General features: G+C 41.0%; 1 protein-coding gene across 1 annotated transcript in view; it reads left to right on the top strand.

The window, feature by feature from the left end:
• BMP2K (BMP2 inducible kinase) overlaps positions 1–19,507 on the top strand; it is a 50,305-nt gene that overhangs the window by 14,198 nt on the left and 16,600 nt on the right. Inside the window, exons 2-14 of the mRNA XM_082282512.1 lie at positions 4,898–5,016; positions 5,345–5,450; positions 7,133–7,275; positions 7,563–7,684; positions 8,671–8,752; positions 9,401–9,533; positions 11,756–11,859; positions 13,281–13,360; positions 14,181–14,341; positions 15,645–15,814; positions 16,430–16,531; positions 17,229–17,410; positions 18,212–18,369. Coding sequence (XP_082138638.1) covers positions 4,898–5,016; positions 5,345–5,450; positions 7,133–7,275; positions 7,563–7,684; positions 8,671–8,752; positions 9,401–9,533; positions 11,756–11,859; positions 13,281–13,360; positions 14,181–14,341; positions 15,645–15,814; positions 16,430–16,531; positions 17,229–17,410; positions 18,212–18,369 — 1,662 coding nt within the window. The remainder of the gene's footprint in view (positions 1–4,897; positions 5,017–5,344; positions 5,451–7,132; positions 7,276–7,562; positions 7,685–8,670; positions 8,753–9,400; positions 9,534–11,755; positions 11,860–13,280; positions 13,361–14,180; positions 14,342–15,644; positions 15,815–16,429; positions 16,532–17,228; positions 17,411–18,211; positions 18,370–19,507) is intronic.

Genomic DNA, 19,507 nt, shown 5'->3' with positions numbered 1-19,507 from the left:
AAGGTACTCCCTCAACAATCACGCAGTGTTTGGGATCTGATGAGAAATTCAAATGTTTGAATTCCGTGTGTTTTTAAAGGTTTTGCTGTCAAAAACAGATAGAAAGCTTTATAGCTTCAAGAATTAAATTAATATTTTCTACACAAAACTCAGGTATTTCTTGTGTATGGTTTTAGCCTGCCACTCCTCCATGTGCCTGCAATACAGCATCTGTACTGACTGACAGAAGGCAGTGCCTCTGGGAGTAAGGACTGCTGTCCTTGTGGGGACAGGGAAGGTTCTGAGAATTTGTACAAGTGAAACTATCCCAATAGGATGCCAATGGACATACAGAGTTATGGATGTTGTAGCAGCACACCACAAGAGAAATGGAGCAGCAGGATTGACGAGGGGGCTTTGTGGCACCGTAGCAGCATCTGAGGGTTCTGGAAGGACTCTTGAGAGCCAGAATGCCTGTGTGTGTTACACAGAACATGAAGATGGGATTGAAGGCAAGCTGCAAGAAACAGCTCTTGGCACAGGTTTGCCTGCAACTCTGGCGGAAAGGAGTTAATGCCAAATTCCTGGTAAAATAGCACATGGATATATTGATTTATGCTAGTTGAAAAAGGGCCTTTGCCAGTGGTACATACAAAAGTGCATGGAATATGAAGAGCTGTTTTTCTTGAGGCTGTGCTTTTGTTGTGGAGAAGGACTAATTCTTTTTGGAGTTTCTTCTTCATGTCCTTTGCCTTTGGACACTGGTTTCTTTTGTGTCTGAGTACCACATAAGATATAGACATCAGAGTGGGGGTGGGGGGGAGTGGTGTTTGGGTTGGTTTTTTTTTTTTTTTTCACCTGGAAGAAAGATGCTTAAAACATTTGATAGGGTCTTACTGCTCTCCGTCATTACGGACTTGCAGTAAGGTTTTATTTGTTCGTATTGCTGGAGCCTGTTTGCAGGGCATTCATGCTTGAACTGGTCTTATTCTGTGTTTTAAGTGGATTCATAGTCCATAAACTGGTTCTCTTCAGTGCATTGGCCTTGCAGCTACAGTGCTTGGAAGGCTATTCAGTTCTGGGAGGCAGGTCACTTCTGGAGTGGGGTGGCTCTGGCTCCAGGTCAGCCTGGTCTTGAAGATCTGTCTCTGGAATTAACAGGGAGCAGACATGTACAAGTGGCCCGGCATCAAGTGATTCTCAGAGTAAGTTAGCAGTGAAAGTATTGTTAAGTGCAGAAGTTGATTCAGAACACAGATAAGTGTACTGAAATTTATCATTGTGTGGGAGGCTATCTGGAATGCCAAAAAAGCCAGACCTGATATTTTAAAGGAAATTAGCATGTGGATGGATAGCCATCTTTTTGCAAAATTGGGGGAAAAGAGGGTTAGCATGGTATGTGTGGGTGGATGGGTCACAGGGAAATAATTGCACTTGAACCTGTTTCTATAGCTTTGTGAAGAGGGACACAAGGCTATCACCCTGACCAAGGTCATGTGAGGCTGAGAGCCTGTCTTGGGAGCAGACTTCAAATTAGAAATAAACTATCCTTTAGGTTGTTGTTGGGCTTTGTTAACAATAGCTTTACGCTGAGCTTTATTAAGAACAGCTTTCCACAGGGAATGTAAAGCCAGCGTGGAGCTGTGCTGTAATGGAGGCAGTCATGTTGGCCTTAGAACCCATCTTAGGGCTCACGGGTCCAAGGCTTCATGTCTTTAAAAACTGTCCTCCTGAGCCCAATATTATATTGAGTTGTTGAGAAAGCTCCTAAATACCTAACTGTCCACATTACATAGGCACATGAGAGCAGCTAGGATGTGTTGGTTTATTCATTTATTTCTTAATTCATTTCAAGTTTTGAAATGTACAGAAAAAACAGATGTAAATACAATATCTGAAAATACACTTTTATATCCTTGTTAGCTTTATCAAAACGTATTTTATTTGTCTGAATGGAAATGGATGCTAAAAACTCAGTCACGTCTCCAAAAGAGCCAAGTTTTAATGGATTTGTAAGGAACCATTTATACTGTAGTAGCTGCCATTCCTGGTTCAGCTTTTACAGATGTGATTAGTGGTTGCTGTATGTTACTGTAGAGGCAAAATCCTTCTGTGCCTGAAATTCTGTACTGTTTGTCTGAGATTCGGATAAATAAGCAAGAGGTTCACTACCTGGAGAAACAACATTTGGTACTTAGATATGTTTCAAAAAAATCTGTATGGTTTAAAAAACCTTATTGTCTCTATGTACATAATATGCGTAACTTTGTTCAGAATGTCTTTGTTAATACTCTTCTAGACTGTCTCCACAAAGTGGCTCTCAGCAGTCTGAAAGATGGTAAAGTTGCTGGAAGATTTTTCAGCCTTGTTTTGTTCTACCTGAGTAGGCAAATAGGGTACTTAGAATTCTGACAGCTCCACTGTTTCCTGGTTGGAGTTTCAGGAGTGTAACATGGTGAAGTGTAAATGGCATGTTGAGGCCTGTGGAGTTAGTCAAGGTTGACCTTAAATACGCATAGGAAAAAACCAAACACATGTGGCTGATGTAGAATTTCATTAAAAACAAAGAAACCCAGCCCAGAAAAAGCCCAAATCATTGTTGGTAGCTGATATTAAGATCCCAAAAGTGCGTAGTTAAGGTGACAGAAAGACAGTTCAAGGACAGAAAGGTAAGAAAGAGGTGTGAGCATTTTAAGGAGTTTTATTCTGCTAAGTATCTCTTGGCTTATATAGCTGCAAATGCTGTTGAAAGGCTTCTTACTAAGCATTCCAGGGAAAAGTGCAGTGTGGCTGTCCTGTGTAACTTCTGAGAAGTTAAACTTCGAGTGACTTTGGTGGAAATAAGAGACCGAAAGAGATGAAGCTCCTTTTTGTGTTTTAGTGCCAGTCAGCAACTGAGCCCCACACAGCCCGGTGCGATGAGGGAGAGAACAGGAAGGGGAGCAGTGAGAAAACCCGTGGGCTGTTATCAGGACAGTTCACCTGGTCGGGTCTTGCTCAGGGTTGTGCCACTTGACTTTTGGAGGAAAGGATTTTACAGCGGTGGTATTTACTGATGGAAAACCATTCAAGATCAGGGATCTGCTTCTTGCCAAAACCAGGATCAGGTCTGCTTTTACAGTCCCTGGGGTTCAACTGCTGGCTGATATCGCCACCTAATGGCAAGAACAGCACTTGGCTGAGGATTTAGGGGCTTTTCGCTACTTTCCAATGATGGTTTTTTACCCAGTCGTGTCTGCCCAGGTTACATCAGAACAGTTGTCAGGGAAACTTGATATCTGGAGTTCTGTTTTGTCTTCCTGCTAGTCAGAGAGAATTTCAAGGCTACACAACTGGTTAAAAAGTCAAGAAGTGATTATTATCTTCTTATCATGACTCTTGTGCTTTACCTGACTACTGCTTTATGTTTTTGGTCAAATATTGGTGCTTAAAAACCAAATAGTTTTATTGTGAGGATAGTACAAAAACTCTTCTGCTAACGAAGGTCTGCACATCACTCTGGCAGAATTCCCCAGGCTGGTGTTAGGGTGCCCTCTTCAATCACTTCAGTCCCAGCTGGAGTTCAGCATTAGACCTCAAGCTGTTAAGAGTGAGTGTCCTGTGAATTTTTTGAGAAGGCCCTGTGTAAACTAGGGTGAGGCTGTTGAATTAAACTTGGCAGTAATTCTGCTTTGACAGCCTGGCATGTCATTTGACTGAATAAGAATTAAGTTAAAAAATAATAAATATTTAATCTTCAAGAGAAATTCTTTAATAAAACTTGGCTTATTGAGTGGCAATGATTATGTGCTTGTTTCCTCGAGCACATGAGACTTGCATCAAATGAGGTACATTATACTTCATAAACATGACTTGCAGATGCTGCTGGGTACCATGAAATGTGTGCATTTCCAGTGGCTGCCTGATTATCTGCATAGTTAATTATTTTAATTTACGTATTTCTGTCCTGATGGTGTATCCAAGCTCCTGCCTTAGTACAAAGTTCCCGTGGTGCTAGCTGGCTTTAGATCAGAGAGCAATCACTTAAGGAAAGCAGGGATTTACATGAGCTCTCCTGTGAGGTGGATTTCCTATAACTGTGGGAAAGCTGTGCATGTGAGCCTTGAGGTGATGCCAGTGTGGCCTTCTTGAGCAGCAGGCAGGACTAACAGGAGGCAGATAAAACAGCGGAGTGTTGGTTTTCACTTTGGTTTCCCGAGAATTGGGAATTACTTTCTGTGTGGGTTGTTTCACCTGTGTGTGTATTTCCTTGCTTCCTTGATTCTTCCCTACCAGTGAAGAGAGAAAAAACCCCTCATACTGGAAAGTGGGCTTGACTATGTGGTTCCCAGTTCATGGCCCTGTTGGACTAAGAATGTTCCTGGTGGGACTGGTTGTGGGTAATTGCTTAATTCTACTTTGCACGTTCAGTGTGGTTTAAATAAAAACACTTCATTAGGGCTGTTTGCTTGTGCTCTCTGGGGCTCCAGGGAGGCTATTGAGGCTAACCTGAACAGTCTTCAGTATCTCTCAAGACTTTTTCCTAAAATTTTACTTTTATATATTAGAATGTAGGTTTAGGGAATTAATGTACCTTCACTTGATTCAGGTTTTTGAATGACCCTGAAAGTACTTCAGGGTTGATATCTCAATACATAGTCATTCTGTGCTTTATGAGTTCGTTTGAATGTGAAAATGCTTTTCTAATGCTTTCGTGTAATGTTGTAAGAAAATAGTAAGACTTCAATGGTTTTGTCATGAATAGTTGGTTTAAGAGAAATGGGTTGAGGTAACAAATATTTAACTTCTCAAGTGTTTGTTACTTGTCACTCAATGGCTGACATAGTCTTTGTTGGTCATCCTTAGTATGTAGTGATGTTGACTAGAGGAATACCAACAAACTCAAGTAGCTTCTTCTTTTTGTACTTGTGTTCTCCAGGTGGCTTCTCAACCGTGTTTCTGGTACGCACCCCCAGCGGGACCCGCTGCGCACTGAAGCGAATGTGCGTGAATAATGTGCCAGACCTCAATGTCTGCAAGAGAGAAATCACCATTATGGTAAGAAGGCCATTATTTGGAACTGGACAATGTGTCAGGTGGTAGCATACACACATCAAATGCCTCTCCAGTGTTTCTAGACAAATCTTGCTTTTGATCCTGTGGTCCTGTTTTTCCGCCGGTACTTCCAGGAACTGATGCTGGCTTTAGGGTTGATACATGAATAACTTCTGAAGGAATTATTCGAATATGTATTTGATACCCCAGTCAGTTTGGTCAGTACGTCTGGTTCCCAAGCAAAAGGAATTTATTGCAGTGCTGCAGTGGCAACTGAAAATCTCTCTTAATTTTCTCGGTACTGAAACGTAATACACGTTTTCTTTTTCAGAAAGAGTTATCTGGGCACAAGAACATTGTGAGCTATTTGGACTGTGCTGTCAACTTGCTAAGTGATAACGTTTGGGAGGTGCTCATCCTCATGGAGTACTGTCGAGGTAAGAGTCACCTCCTAGGTTTCCAGAGGAAAATGTTTGTACTGTCACCTGTGATTTTACTTAAAACTGTTCTCTTAATAGAAGAGGTTAACACGTATGTGTTACAGCTGGAATCCAGGTAGTTCGTTTCACTTTTCTGTTGGCATTGCTACTTAGGCACTGGGCAAAACGTGAGTTTCACAAAGCTGTGTAATTAAGTATGGTTATAAACAGGGAAATTAATTCTCTACGTATGGAGTGCAGTTGTGCTGTTCTGCTGGTGGAGCTAAGCAACATGTGTGTGGAACATAACTTGATGGGAAAAATGGGCAAATTTTCACCACTTTTCTCCCTCTGCTGTTTTTGTTTTAGATGACAGCATTGAAGAAGCTTCACCTGACAGGTGATTTGCTACAAATGGGCATATTAAAGTTAGAGTTGATAGTGCTATCCAAAAAGATATTAGCCCTGTGTTCCTGCTTTACAATGTAACTTTGTTTCAAACAATATCTAAGTCAGGGACTGTCTGGTATGGGGTTTTTTTCCCCCCACGTCCCATATGTGTGGAATAAACTTGCCAGTGTGTTTAAGTTGAAGTAAGGTTTGTCTAAAATCTAGGGAGACTGGGTGCTGGCCTCATAGTATGAGGTGGTGGTTAACCCAAGTAAGTGGTGATAGTGGAACCAGTGCTGCAACTACAAAGCAAATACTTTGAGCCTAGCAAGAAGCCATCCTGTGGTCTGTACTGCTCAAAGAATACTTTGAGCTGAGGTGAATGTGGGTTATATTTGCAGTAGAAGCAGTAAGCATTACAGGTTGTGCAGTCTGTACCATAAGGAGCCAAAAACAACCTTAATGTACATTTTGGGGAATGGAATAAGGAGAAGTTGAAAACTAATGGCCTCATTTTTGGCCTTTTACCCTGCTTGTATGGGTGAATTTCTGTACCTTTGTGGGAGCTCAGTTCTGACTCCCTGTTAGTAGTACTTTTTCCCTAATGATCCTGGTAAATAGCCCCGTGGATGACAGCTGTCAGATCACTTGACGGTGTTGGGCTTTCTGTGTTCCAAGCATCCTTGTTTGACAGAATGCCCACCAAGGCCCTGGTGCATCTCTGCAAGAGTCCTCCGTCATTTCTGTGTGCAGTGAGCATTGTGGTAGGAAGAGCTTAGTGTTGTCTGGTAAAATTACTGCAAGAAACAGGGAAGTATTGATTCCCAATCTTAAAAGACACCTATGAAAAAGGAAAGGGAGGCCTTCTTCCTTGGAGGAAGTTCAGGGCTTTTTTTGCCCCCTTCCCTTCCTCCCCCTTCTTCCTCCTTTGTCTTCCAGAAAGACAGAGAGGGTGTCTAGAGAGTGAATTCATGAGCTCAGTCGACTGACAGAGTTTGGGTTATGGATCCCAATGCAAGAGACAGTTTTGAGGTGACGTATTGGTGTGATGGATGCTTTTTTGTGTGTGCAGCAGTTGGTTTCAAACATGTTTCAGCCACAGGGACTGGATTGTTTTCATTTGAGCCAATAATTTTTCTGTTTAGGGTGATACAAGAGTGTGGAGTTGGAAAACCAGGTTTGTTTTGTTCAAGTACAGTAACTGTGGAAAACTTTCTTACATCATATTTATGGATTTATTGCATATAAGTAAGCTTTTACTTCTGTACCTGATAGGAATTACTTGAAAGAAATGTCTCTTCTTTCCTTAGCTGGGCAAGTTGTGAACCAGATGAACCAGCGTCTGCAGACAGGCTTCACCGAGTCAGAAGTAATGAGAATATTTTGTGACACCTGTGAAGCTGTTGCCAGGTTGCATCAGTGCAAAACACCTATAGTTCACCGGGATCTGAAGGTATGAACTTCACCGTAGGAAAATCCAGGCTAAAATCAGTGATCTGCTTGAAAAGGGTTGAGGATATAGGAGAGGTTTCCCTAAGACAGACTTCTAGTTGGGAGCTTGCTGTTGGTGGAGCTATAAACAGACGTTAACCATAGGACATTGTTTATTGCTAAAACTAAGTTTAGCAGTTGATTTTGCTGAAAACTTTCTGCTTGTGTGTGAGAATATGTAGTAACACTTTACCTGGAAATGAATGCTATTATATTAACCTGCTTTTTGTGTGTTGATTTCCTTTCAAGGTGGAGAATCTACTGTTAAATGATAATGGGAACTACGTTCTCTGTGATTTTGGCAGTGCCACTAACAAATACCTGAACCCTCAAAGAGATGGTGTTAATATGGTTGAAGAAGAAATTAAAAAGTAAGTTTACTTTTGGGTGACCTGTCATAAGCAATGACTGTGCTACCAGGAAGCTCCATGTGTTATAGTGCGGTGTGCATGTATCACCGATGAATTGAAATTAATGGCTGATCTTGTATTAATTTTGGCGTAAACTTAGTAAAAGACGAGGTATTTGATAACATTTCCTCCATTTACTCACAGATTGTTTATCAAAGGTGAGATTCTTAAAAATAAAACTGTCGGAAAAAAGCATGCTGTTCTGAAATTCAATTGTTCAAAAATATATGTCTGGCTCCTGGCCATTTAGGGGTTGGATGCTTTTAATTTGTGCTGTTTCAATACTGCTAAGCAAATACTTGCTGAGATAACAACTGATGTAAATAAGCATTGCAATGGATTTATATAGTCTCATTTACAGAGTATGGTCCATGTTCATTTTCCTAAGACTGATCAGAAAAGTATTTCAACTTTTCTTAGACACACTCTTGAAAACATGTATTACCTTGGTTTTGCTCTTCTGGGCTAACTACTGCAGAGGGTTACATACAGGCTGCTTGTTTTCAAGTCATGAAGTGATACAGGTTTTTTCCACCTCTGAAGTATTTGAAGTACCAGTTTAACAGTTGTTTTGAGATGTTAGTGTTATGAAATCTGCATTCGGTATGTTTCAGTGTGAGACAGGGAGAGCCCTTGTAGGACCCTGCAGTTACCCCTCCGAAATGACTGGCACAGTCACTCTGGCAAAAGTCCATGCTTTTGGGGGAATAAGACTAAAAGCAAATATTAGCTGACTGAAGACTTATTCTTGAGTATGATAGTTAATATTGCTGCTCCAGGTACTATTTGTGCTGCTGCAAATGCAGTAATGACTTGGATCGTGCAAGACAATTCCAGGCATGTGTCTGAAACTTGTGTGATTGGTGTGTGCATGGCAGATGGGGAAAACATCCTCTCAGTTCTGAGGCAAGGTTTTCAACTATGTCCTCTCTATTTTATATTGCTAGGTACACAACACTTTCATACAGAGCTCCTGAGATGATCAATCTGTATGGGGGAAAGCCAATTACTACCAAGGCAGATATCTGGGTAAGAAAAAAGCTGGGTAGGATGATATATGGGACTGGTTAAGGAGGGGGAATTAAAACTGCCATTGACTGACTGAAAAATTAATTATTGGAAAATGAAATACGTTGGGCAGCTATAGAACACAACAGTAGAGATAGCTTGGGTAGTTAGATTTTTTTGTAAATATAATAAATCCCACATTTGATTTTTTTTTTCTTTTAATTTAAAGGAAGGGGAATGTGATTTAGAACTTCTCTTCTTTTGTTGGCTCTAGTTTCTGGTTGATAGTCCCTAGTGATTTCTCATGGAAACCTATTGGCAGCATGGTCAAGAAAGGTGCTTTTTATTAGTTGATGTGCAGAGAAGAAAACAAATACGTAATTTAGTGCAAAGAGTTGTGATATCTCTGGGTGATAGGACACTGAGAATGCAGCTCCTGGTATGCTCTGGTTTGTACTTGGTTTGCTACAGTAATCTGTGGAAGAACAAGTGTTGCTAGAGCTGCTTTTGATCCATCAGCTCATTGCATCAGCTGTGTTCTGAAGTGCAGCTCCTACACAGAGTGTGAGCAGCCGCTGTAGCCAGGCTGGAGCGTCTTGTTGGTGCTGCTGTGCCGTGGCAAGGGGCTTGCCCTCATCCCCTCACAGGGCCTGTGTTTGTCTTTCGCAGGCACTGGGCTGCTTGCTGTATAAGCTCTGCTTCTTTTCACTTCCCTTTGGAGAAAGTCAGGTTGCCATTTGCGATGGAAGCTTTACTATCCCAGACGGCTCGCGATACTCCCACAGCGTTCACTGCTTGATAAGTAAGTACACAGGCACTGCAGCAACTCTTCCATCTCATAAAGCCAGAAAAGCACAGCAAGTGCTGCTGAGCACCATCAGTGTAAAGACCTGCCACGTTCAGCTGTGCCTCTCAACTCCCCAAGAGCGTTGCTGAAGCTCAAGGAACCTTTAGGTTTCTCTGGGACTCAAGGATGATTTTTTTTTTTCCTCTTAGGTGTCCATAAACCCCAAAGGAATAGGGGGAATGCAAAGTGTGCTTGTATTTATTATTTAGCTTTTTTTATTCATACTTCCTTTTTGCTCTTAAGTGTGTATTTTCTGTGGGAATGTCAGACCATTGACGGTATTTTCTGTGCAAGTTGGACAGTTGTGCTTAGATGAATTTGAAGTGCAGCTTTAGCATAGCAACGTCAATGTGCTAAGATAAATTGCACTGGGGATAATTTTATAGTAGTTCCATGATTTATACTGGAACAAAAATCAGGAAAATAATTTTGTGCAACCCCAAGTGTTGGACATGAACTCTGGCAAAAGTTTGGCGTACATTCTGGCGAAGTGTACGAAGAGAGATTTTTGGACAAGAAGCAGCTCTGAGGCTTGTGAATCATGCATTACCCAGGCACAGAGATGTGGGAGCTAATATTTACAGTAACCATCAGTATTGTCTTTGTTTTCCACTTAAAGTAGGCTCACTTGAAAGAGTGAGATGGACAGAATATGAAAAATTCAACAGGTTCAAGTAGGATCTCTTAGAACTTTAAGTTATGGATGTGTTGGCCAAGTATTTGATACTTTTATGTAATAGGCAATGCCGAATCCAAAACACTTTTTTGAGTGCACGTTCATAACTGAGGAACAGAAGCTGTGATGGCAAGCACTTGCCTTCTGCCAGTACTGACAAAATGAGACAAATTTTCAAATTACTTAAGTACTTTTCTCTGTCACAGTGTTACTTTTTTTTTTTAGAAGAGTATGGGTTTTAATCTTTTCTCCTATGTCTGAATGCAGATTTTTTAATTCAGTGAACTGCTGTGCCAAGATGAGCAATACTGACATGGAATATATGTGGGTGGGGCAGAATGTCCTTATGTAAACTTCCCTTCTTTCCATTTGGAGTGGAAGCCATAAAAAGCTGCAGTTGGTCATAAAAGGTATTTCAGGAACTGTGGCCTTTCTCTCTGCTCTTTTACAAGGCAGAGGCTGGGGAGGAACAAGCTGGACATGATCAAGCCCATGAATTTAACATTTCAGAGTCAAGTGGCGGGAGTCACTTCAGTGAGTCTTCTGCTTCCATGTCATGGTGCTGCAACTGAGTGTTGGAATCCGTTATTTTGTAAAATCTCTTAAAAATTAAACTTGCAGTGAACTGTACAGAACATGTACTAATGGTTTTGTGTAAAATTCTAGAATCTGTGTAAAACTATTTTTTCAACCTATTGAGGATTTCTTGTAAAATGATGTGTAAGGTTGGCTGTACTACTGAGCAGTTGTGCAAGTGTCATTCACTTGTCAAAAGTGAGAAGTTGTATTTTGATAGGTTGTTCATTACTTCATAGCAGAGCATTTTTAGAGGCTTAGGATTTTTTTAGAAAGCATATTTTATTGTGTATTTAGGTTCTCTGATTATCTAGGCAAGATTGCCTGATTATGTATACTCTGTTATGTTGGAGACAATATACAGTAACTTTGATTTCTTGGAAAAACACCAAATGTTTTAATTCGGGAAGCAAATGTTTGAGAGGGAGTATCAGGAATTGTGTGTCTTGTCAGGGAAAAGTCCTTTTATTCATGATACTGTATTTTTTTATATGCAAGATTGTTCATAGTCAATGAAACCTACAGACAAAAAATGATAAACCTTAGCATGATGCAGTAAGATCTGTCAATCTCCTTTTAGCTACAGTGAATTTTGTATTAACCCTGGGAAATGTTAGTGCTGTGAGTTGGTTTTGTGTTGTTTCTCTCTGCAGTTACTAATTCCTACTTCAGTTTAGCTCCCTTTTGCACAGCTGAGTGTCAGGATATCAAGCAGCATACATGTTCTACAATTGGTTTTGACCCTGTAAACCATTTGACTTGACAAAAAGTATTAAAAATCCCCCAAACCCAGGATAACAGTGGAAATGACTGTTTGGTGGTAAGCTGATTTGGTGGAACTGCTGAATTTCTCCTTGCTGGTAGCATGCTGTCTCAACAGGCTTTCTGAGATCTAGCAGTGATATGTCTTTATCAATTTTTGCAGGATATATGCTTGAACCAGATCAAGAGCAGAGACCTGATATCTTTCAAGTGTCTTACTTTGCCTTTAAAATTGCCAAAAAGGATTGTCCAGTGTCGAATATTAATGTAAGTACTCCTGAATTCCTGCAATATTTTCAGTGTGTTATATAGGTAGCATTGACAAGTCCATCAGATTAGCTGACAGATCAGGTCAGTTCTGTCATATGCCTGCTTCCTAAATGTAAAACACAGCAGAGACCACGTCAAGCTGATGTTGTGTACACACAGTATGAGTTCTCTGTAAGCAAAATATGCTCTTAATTTTGAGGGCATAGTTTCATGAACTGCATTGATGCTGCACCGATACCTGGCTTAGGATTTAGCCATTAGCAGTCTCTTAAGACAATCAATATGAAATATGCAGTTGTTAACCTTGTTGACAGTAGAAGGCTTGATGTTGTAAATGGAGTGTCAAGAGCGTGTGTTGTTTGCTCTCGATAAACCCTTCTCTTAATCGTCCTTAGCAATTGTGTTAGTCTGTTGGGAGGCTCCAGTGAGCTGGAGAGCAAACACAGCAGTACTTGGGTCAGCCTGCGTTCTTACCCTTGCTTTCCATGGGGGTCTGAGCTTGGTCTGCAAGATCACTTGCTTCACAGGTGTAATTACTGTGCCCTGGAATTTGGGGACACTTAGCTAATGTTGAGTATTATAAAGTGGTTCTCAAGGCAAGTATCAGGAAAAATCCATTTGAAATTGAGTTTGCAACAGGTATCAGTTGTAGTGCTCTGTCTTCAGAGGCAGACAAGTGAACTTTCTGAGATCCCTTTGAATTCCTTTTCTGCTTTATCACTGCAGAGGGAGGTGCTCCGTAAATTTGAGCGTTGCCTTTTGGAAGTACAAACTAAAATAAACCAGGAAGTCTTGAAATACTTGATAGTTAACTGTCTCTATCATTCGTGACCGGATTTAGATTTGCGTTCCTTACGTGCGTTTGTCATTAGAGATGATGGGTTTCCTTCTTTGTCCCCAGCTGCCGTATTACTTGTAAAACATAATCTAGATGGTGTGGAAGTCATTCAGGAATGTGATTGAGGTGGGGGTAGGATAAAACCCTGTAGAAGCTTTGGTGCTGCATGGTTTTCTGAAATTTGTCTTCTGGTTGAAGACCCAAGTGTGCTAAGAACGGTTTCTTCCCAAGATTGGCTTTGCTTTAGTTCTGGAGCTTGAGGCTGAAGTAAGTCTCTGTGCACTCGCACAAAAGTGCTTGCAGAACATGTTGTACTTTATTGTTGATAGCTGGTAGTGAAAATGAAGTGAAGTAGTTGACAAAACAGTCAGACCAGTCAGGTTCTGCTTTACTTCTGTAACAGATTGAGAGGATATAGAGGTACTGTTAAGATAAAACCGTTTCCATCTACAGCTGTGAGTTCTGCATGATGCCTTGTAATGTGGAGGTCTTGAATCCAAGTATTCCTCTTCAATATGTAATGAATTTTTTTCTTTCAGGATTTTGGTTTTTTAATTTATTCATATTTATTTTTCCCAAGATTTCTCCTGTCCCTTCAACTCTTCCTGAACCCATGACAGCTAGTGAGGCAGCTGCTAGAAAAAGCCAAATAAAAGCAAGGTGAGCAGAGGATGTGACTTTACATTTTCTTTCTCCTAGTGTTACTAAGATACATGTTTGTTTAAAACCCATCTTCATACTCTTGTTAATAAATGAAATATTACCTCAGTAAAAGAAGTCATTAGATAAACTGCATTTCTAAGAGCTTCAAGTCTGTTTGGATTCCACTCCTTTGCTTTTTTCATTATATTGAGAATCTCGGGAGCGAAACCGAGAGCCTGATATTTTGTAGGTAAATGGGTTTTGTTAGTTGTTTTTGACAAAGTCAGGTTTTTATGGAAAAATATTAACTTTTTTGTCCTTGTTAGTAAAAACAAACCCAAAACCTTGGAACTTCTTATTCATGCTTCTGATTTCTCCTATGATAGACTGTGTATGCACTTTAGGCTGGTGCTGGATAAATCCTTTACCCTTTCATTCCTTGTTAATCAAAGTTGTTTGGGTTTGAACCTACCAGCACGTGTGGCTCGGATATTTTTATATTCAGCTGTCATTATCAGCTCTGTTTGCAAAAAATAGAAACAAAACCGTAAGAAATTAGTATAAGTAGAAATAATTTGACCTAGCACGTAAGGTTTTCCTTTCTTGTGTTTCTTGTACACATGAACAGTAGTCATGTTTCTCATTACAGGGTTGTGGACTCATGCACAGGACTGGAGTTTTAGGAAGCAAATTTTAAGATATTTACGTGCAGTGCAGAAGTAGAGTAGCACATGATTAAGACATAACTGAGCTATTGAGAGATGTACCATGTGTAATTTGAAGTTGAAATAGTTGTCTTTTCATCAAGTATCTTATATGGGAAAAATTGCCCTTTCAGAATAACAGATGCTGTTGGACCAACAGAAACCTCAATTGCACCACGACAAAGACCAAAGGCCAATTCAAGCACTGCCCCTTCCAGTGTTCTGGCGATCCAGAGCTCAGCAACTCCTGTCAAAGTACAAGTTCCTGGGGAATTCAGTAGTCGTGGGCAAAAAGGTAACTTAAAGTCTAAGGATGGACCAAAACAAACCAGGAAGGAACTGTGCCTTTATTCTTCTTTTTGCTCTACTAGGGATAACAGTTAAAATTCAGTTTTAATCTGTCTTATTTTTTTATATACCAAAAACCAAATCTTCATCATTTCTGAAAGACTTTAAATGTGTGAAGTGTAAATTTGAGGTGCCACAAAAACTAAATGCAGATTGAGAAGTGAAGGTGTTTAATCATTGTGCTTAACACTGGTTTTTGAATTAACTTGCCCACTGCAGACAGAAGTTCATGCTTGTTTTGACTTGCAGATAATTCACAAAAAGTACAGAGCCCTTCTGTATCAGATCGGGTTTTTTGTAGTAGGAAAAATATTCTCCTGTGCCTCAAGAAGTCATGAGGGTAGCACCAATATGTTGGTGGTTTTCGTAGGCTGGAAGCAAGTCACTTTTCTCATGACTGACAGATTCATCCCACATGGCACTGCGAGTGCAGGAGGAATTAGGGGAGACTCAGTCAAGTTAAATGGGTTTTCAAAAAATTCTTGTTCTTTTTCTCATACAGAAAGAGTTATGGCTCTGCTAAATATTCACTTAAATAGTTGACATTTATACCTAGAACACTTTCTGATTGCACTTCATGCTGTTATGTGTCTGCTGCAGAAGAGTAGCTTCAGGGATGGTATTGGAGAAGTATCAAAAGGCCACTGGGAAAGTTTGTGTCCCAGGTGTAAGTACTTTTTACTAGGTGGGATCCACATAACATCCAACTTGGAAAGCTTTTTCTGTTAGGACAAGGAACAGATCATTCCTGGGCGTTTCAGGAATATAAACCACATTGTGCAAGAAAGAAATTTATGGTAGTAACTGTTTCTTAAAAGGTTGCAAAAGCAATTGAATGGCAAAATTAATCAGGTGTTCTGTTTAAGGGAGTTTGATGAGTGATCTAATACTTTCCTTAGGGGAAAAAAATGCAAAATACGTCTGTGTTGGATGCATACAAAAGCTCTATGCTCTGAGGTAAGGGTTTGAGATCCTGCAGTGTGTAACTTAAGTGTAAGTAAAGCAGAACTCTGGAACCCAGCTTGCTGTCATGAGACCAGAGGAAGCTTCCAGCATCTTGCAGGTAGAAATGGTTCATTTTCAGGCCTGGAATTACTTTTAAAGAAGTAAATGTGGTGTCTGCCAGGTGTCCTGGTTGTCAGACTGGGAAATGAAGTTCACAGACAGTGTCAGCTTGAGGTGTCAAACTGCCAGGGAGAGCTCTGGCTGAAGCTGAGGGGTCTGGATGTCAGTAGTGTTGTCTGTCACAGGAACCACGCGCCCAGGGAACGGCCAAGACATCTCACAGTCCCAAGGGACCACCCCACAGCAGCACAGGGTGCTCCAGCAGCTGCAGCAGGGAGACTGGAGACTGCAGCAGCTGCACCACTTGCAGCACCAACAGCACCAGCCTGCCATGCAGGATGCTTATATCCAGCAGGTACAGTCAGATCTGTTAGACAAGTGTCTGAGACATATTGTGAGTGGTTATAACGCTTGGAATCGTGTGCCAGTTCCACACTTCTGCCGTTGCTGCCTGTACTTTTCCAGCTGAAAGAGCTTCTGTCCCTTCTTAGTATTGGTTTGTCCCTTCATAGGCCCTGTAATGTTTGTCCTAGAAAGTTGCTTGCCTTGAGCTGTGTTGTTCTTGCAGTGTGACCCTGAATTCCATCTTGCTTTGCATCATCACTGTGTGACTTAAATAAAGGCTTTACCCTTGTGTAAAGGAGCTTGGGATAAACGTTAGGGGTGATTATGGGTGATGATGTTGTGCTTGCAGTAGATGGTTGTATGTGCACCAGTGCTGAATATGTAGTCTGATTTTTTTGTTGTTGTTGTTAAGAATTGGCTGGGGAGTGGGGGAAAGAAAAAGCTTCCAAACAGAGTGATTAAAATGCGTTGATTCAATTGCAAGCTGGTTCTTGGTTATGTGATATGTTAATTGAAAAATGCTGTGAAGTCATAGATGTGATAGTCAGAAGAAGCATTAATTAAAATATCTGCTTATTTCTGAGGGGGCATCGTGACTTTTTAAAGCTGTTTTTTGTCTTTCCAGTATCACCAAGCAGTGCACCAGCACCAGCAGATGGTCCAGCAGCAGCTGTTGCTGCAGTCTGTGTACCAGCAGCAACCTGCCCAGTCACCCTATCCTGCCATGGTATGTCACAGAGATGGTACAGTCTTAAAATATAGCCTGTGCTTGTAAATCTCTTGTGTAGATGCAGGAAGAGAAGTGCCTGGCTAGTTGTACTGAGCTCTGGGCATGGTAAATAGTGTGCAGTTGGGCATCTAAAATGATATTTAGTTGGTGGGAAGTTAACCCAAACTAGGTTATGAAAGCTTGTCTGGAGGTGCACTTGTATATTAATAATAGGATGGGATCTATCCTGAGTTTCTTAAGAAGGTTTGTGCTTATTTGAAATATACTTGGTTAAAGTTTCCAGTACTGGCCACAGCAACAAATACATGTTACATTACAAAGTGACAGAAGACAGTGATGTCCAATTCTTACTTGAAAAGCAAGAGAGTTAACTGCCAGAGTCCATTTTTTAAAAATTGAGGAGAAACTGTCCTGAAATCTTGTATTAAGATTTAAGAGTAGAGCATGGTGAAAACGCAATTAGCAGTGCTGCAGTAGGATATAGCTGAGTTGCAATAATTACAAAAATCTAAGTGGCAATACACTGGAAAAGAAAACCAGTCTCGCTGACCTGTTGGAGCGGTTTCTCTGCGCCCGTGTGTTCTGGAGGGTGGTGGTGGTGGGTGTGTTTGGCTGCAAGAGCAGCGCTGTTACTTAGCAGAAGAGATTAAGGCAGCCTTTGTGTGTTCTGGTAACACAGCCCCAATTTCCCCAGGTGCAGCAGTACCAGCAGGCTCTCCTGCAGCAGCAGATGCTGGCTCAGCAGCGGGCACAGCAGGTGCAGTCCCCTGAATATATCACTTCTCCACAAGACTTTGCACCGGCCTTAATCTCCTACCCCAGGTCACTCCCAGTGCATGGTGGAACAGTGGCAGATCTTCCCTACCCTACAAACAGGTAAGAATTGTGGCTCAGGTGAGCCTGGGGATTACTCGTGGCTTGCATTACTAATTGTGGTTAGCACTGCCAAATCCTCAGAAATTACTTGCTTTGATAGTAAGAGATGACTTAGAGCAGTTGGACAGTGGGTGTTCAGTGGTAAAGGATATTTTGGGAGCAAAGTTAGACAGTTTGTTAACAGATGAGCCTGGTACAATTTCTATCTGTCTTCCAGTATTTCTTGTTCATGGACTTAACTCCAGGAGCTGACTGCTAACCACTTTGCTTGGGATGGTCAATAGCCTATGTTGAATGAGGTTATCTGCATCTGAAAGCAGTTTCAAACACCCTATTAAGAGCAGCTTTGTAGTTGGCATTGATGTGCTAGGGCTGCTAACTCCTGTGCTCAGAGGTGTGACCTGAGTATTTAACATGATGTACACCTCAGAAGAGATGTGGTCCCTCAGCAGTGGCCCTTGGACCTGCCTTTGCTTAATAAATGGTAATAAATGATGGCTTTCTCATGAATTCTGCCGAACAACAGCGTATGTAATAAAAAAAACCCCCTTCCTTTCTGATTTAAAAAAACCCTACAGATTTGTCCAGCTTCACTGATGTTAGAAACCAGGATATATATTTATATAGCTTCCTACTAGGCTTCCTTTAAATTGGCCTTCCGATTTTTTGGGATGAGCTCTTAATGCACGTGTGCTGCTTGGGTGTAGGACTTGGTGTCATGAAGCATGTCTTAGATTTTGACCCTGATCCCCAATCCTGTCATGTTTCTCTTTATTTGCTTCCTTGAACTTGACTCTACAGGTCAGGTATTCCTGATGCTGAAGCGATTGCCAGTTACCCAAAGCAGAACATCAGTAACCCACCTGATATGTCAGGTTGGAACCCGTTTGGAGAGGACAATTTTTCCAAGTTGACAGAGGAGGAACTGCTGGACAGAGAATTTGACCTGCTAAGATCAAGTAAGGGACGCTTGAAGGCTTACTTTGCTTCCCAGTAAATGAGGGCTCTGTGGTTGCTCAGCAGTTCCAACATGTCCTGCTTGTCCAAGGACTGTGCAGGCTGTGTACACAACATTCTTTCTGAGCATTTGAGGGCACAGTTGGGCCTGTCTTCCTTTCCTTCTCCTTTTTGAAAATGTGTGCACTAGGAACTCACTGTCTGAAACTGGTAGTTACTGGCTCAATTACTGCAGAAATGGTAATACCTTAGCTCTTCTACACTGCTTGTGTCACCTTCACTGCCAAGAGGCTCTCAACAGCAGAGATATGTTGTCAGATGGGAAGAGAATTTTGCCTGCTTGCTTTATTCCTTTCCAGCTTTTTTCTTGCACACCAGAGCAGAAGATTCTGTGGGTCTGATATGTCCTTTGAAGATGCCTGAAAGAAAAGTGATCTATTACATTATGTTAATGTTTTGTACTGTCCTTTTTGAGTGGCTACATGTAAGGGCTGCTTTATTGTACTGATATGGCAATAGTTAAATAAACTTTTTCCTCGTGAAGTCAGTTATTTCCATGGTTTTTACTTGGAATTACTTCGTGTTCTTAATTGCTGAACACCTGCTTGTTAGTTACTCTTCCTATAACTGGTTTTGTTGAGATCAGATTTATTAGTGGGACTTGGAAGATGTGACAATATTAAAAAACAGATTGTGTATGCTTGGCTGTCTATCACCAAGTTTATTGCGATTACAAGTACAGTAAAGTTGAATTTCGAGTAACTTAAAAAAACTACCTTTGCCTTCAGTTGGGTATTTTTCTTATTGGACGTGCATGTTACCTGTTAATCCTTTAGGAAAGTGACTGGGTGGGTTTGTTTGCGAAACTCTGGATGATAGTTTTCCCTTGTATCCTGTGTGGATTGAATCAGACTCCTGTTTTTGAGATGGGAATGTAGCCTGCACACATTTTACAGTCAAATGTCTCACTGCTAGCTGGGAAGAATGGCTAATGTGCTAGCTGAAATTAAGCGTTCCTTCCAAACCCAAGTTAAGGATTTGATTCAGTAGTAGAATTGAACATCTGTAAGCATGCTCCTTCCAAATGTGGCCCTAAGTCTTTTGAAATAATGCACTCGTGAATCTGGAGCAGGTTAGTTT

Source organism: Coloeus monedula (assembly GCF_965178545.1).
Source record: "Coloeus monedula genome assembly, chromosome: 5".
NCBI classification, from domain to species: Eukaryota; Metazoa; Chordata; class Aves; order Passeriformes; family Corvidae; genus Coloeus; species Coloeus monedula.
The sequence above is the reverse complement of the archived record's forward strand: the minus strand, read 5'-3'. Positions and strand labels throughout refer to the sequence as shown.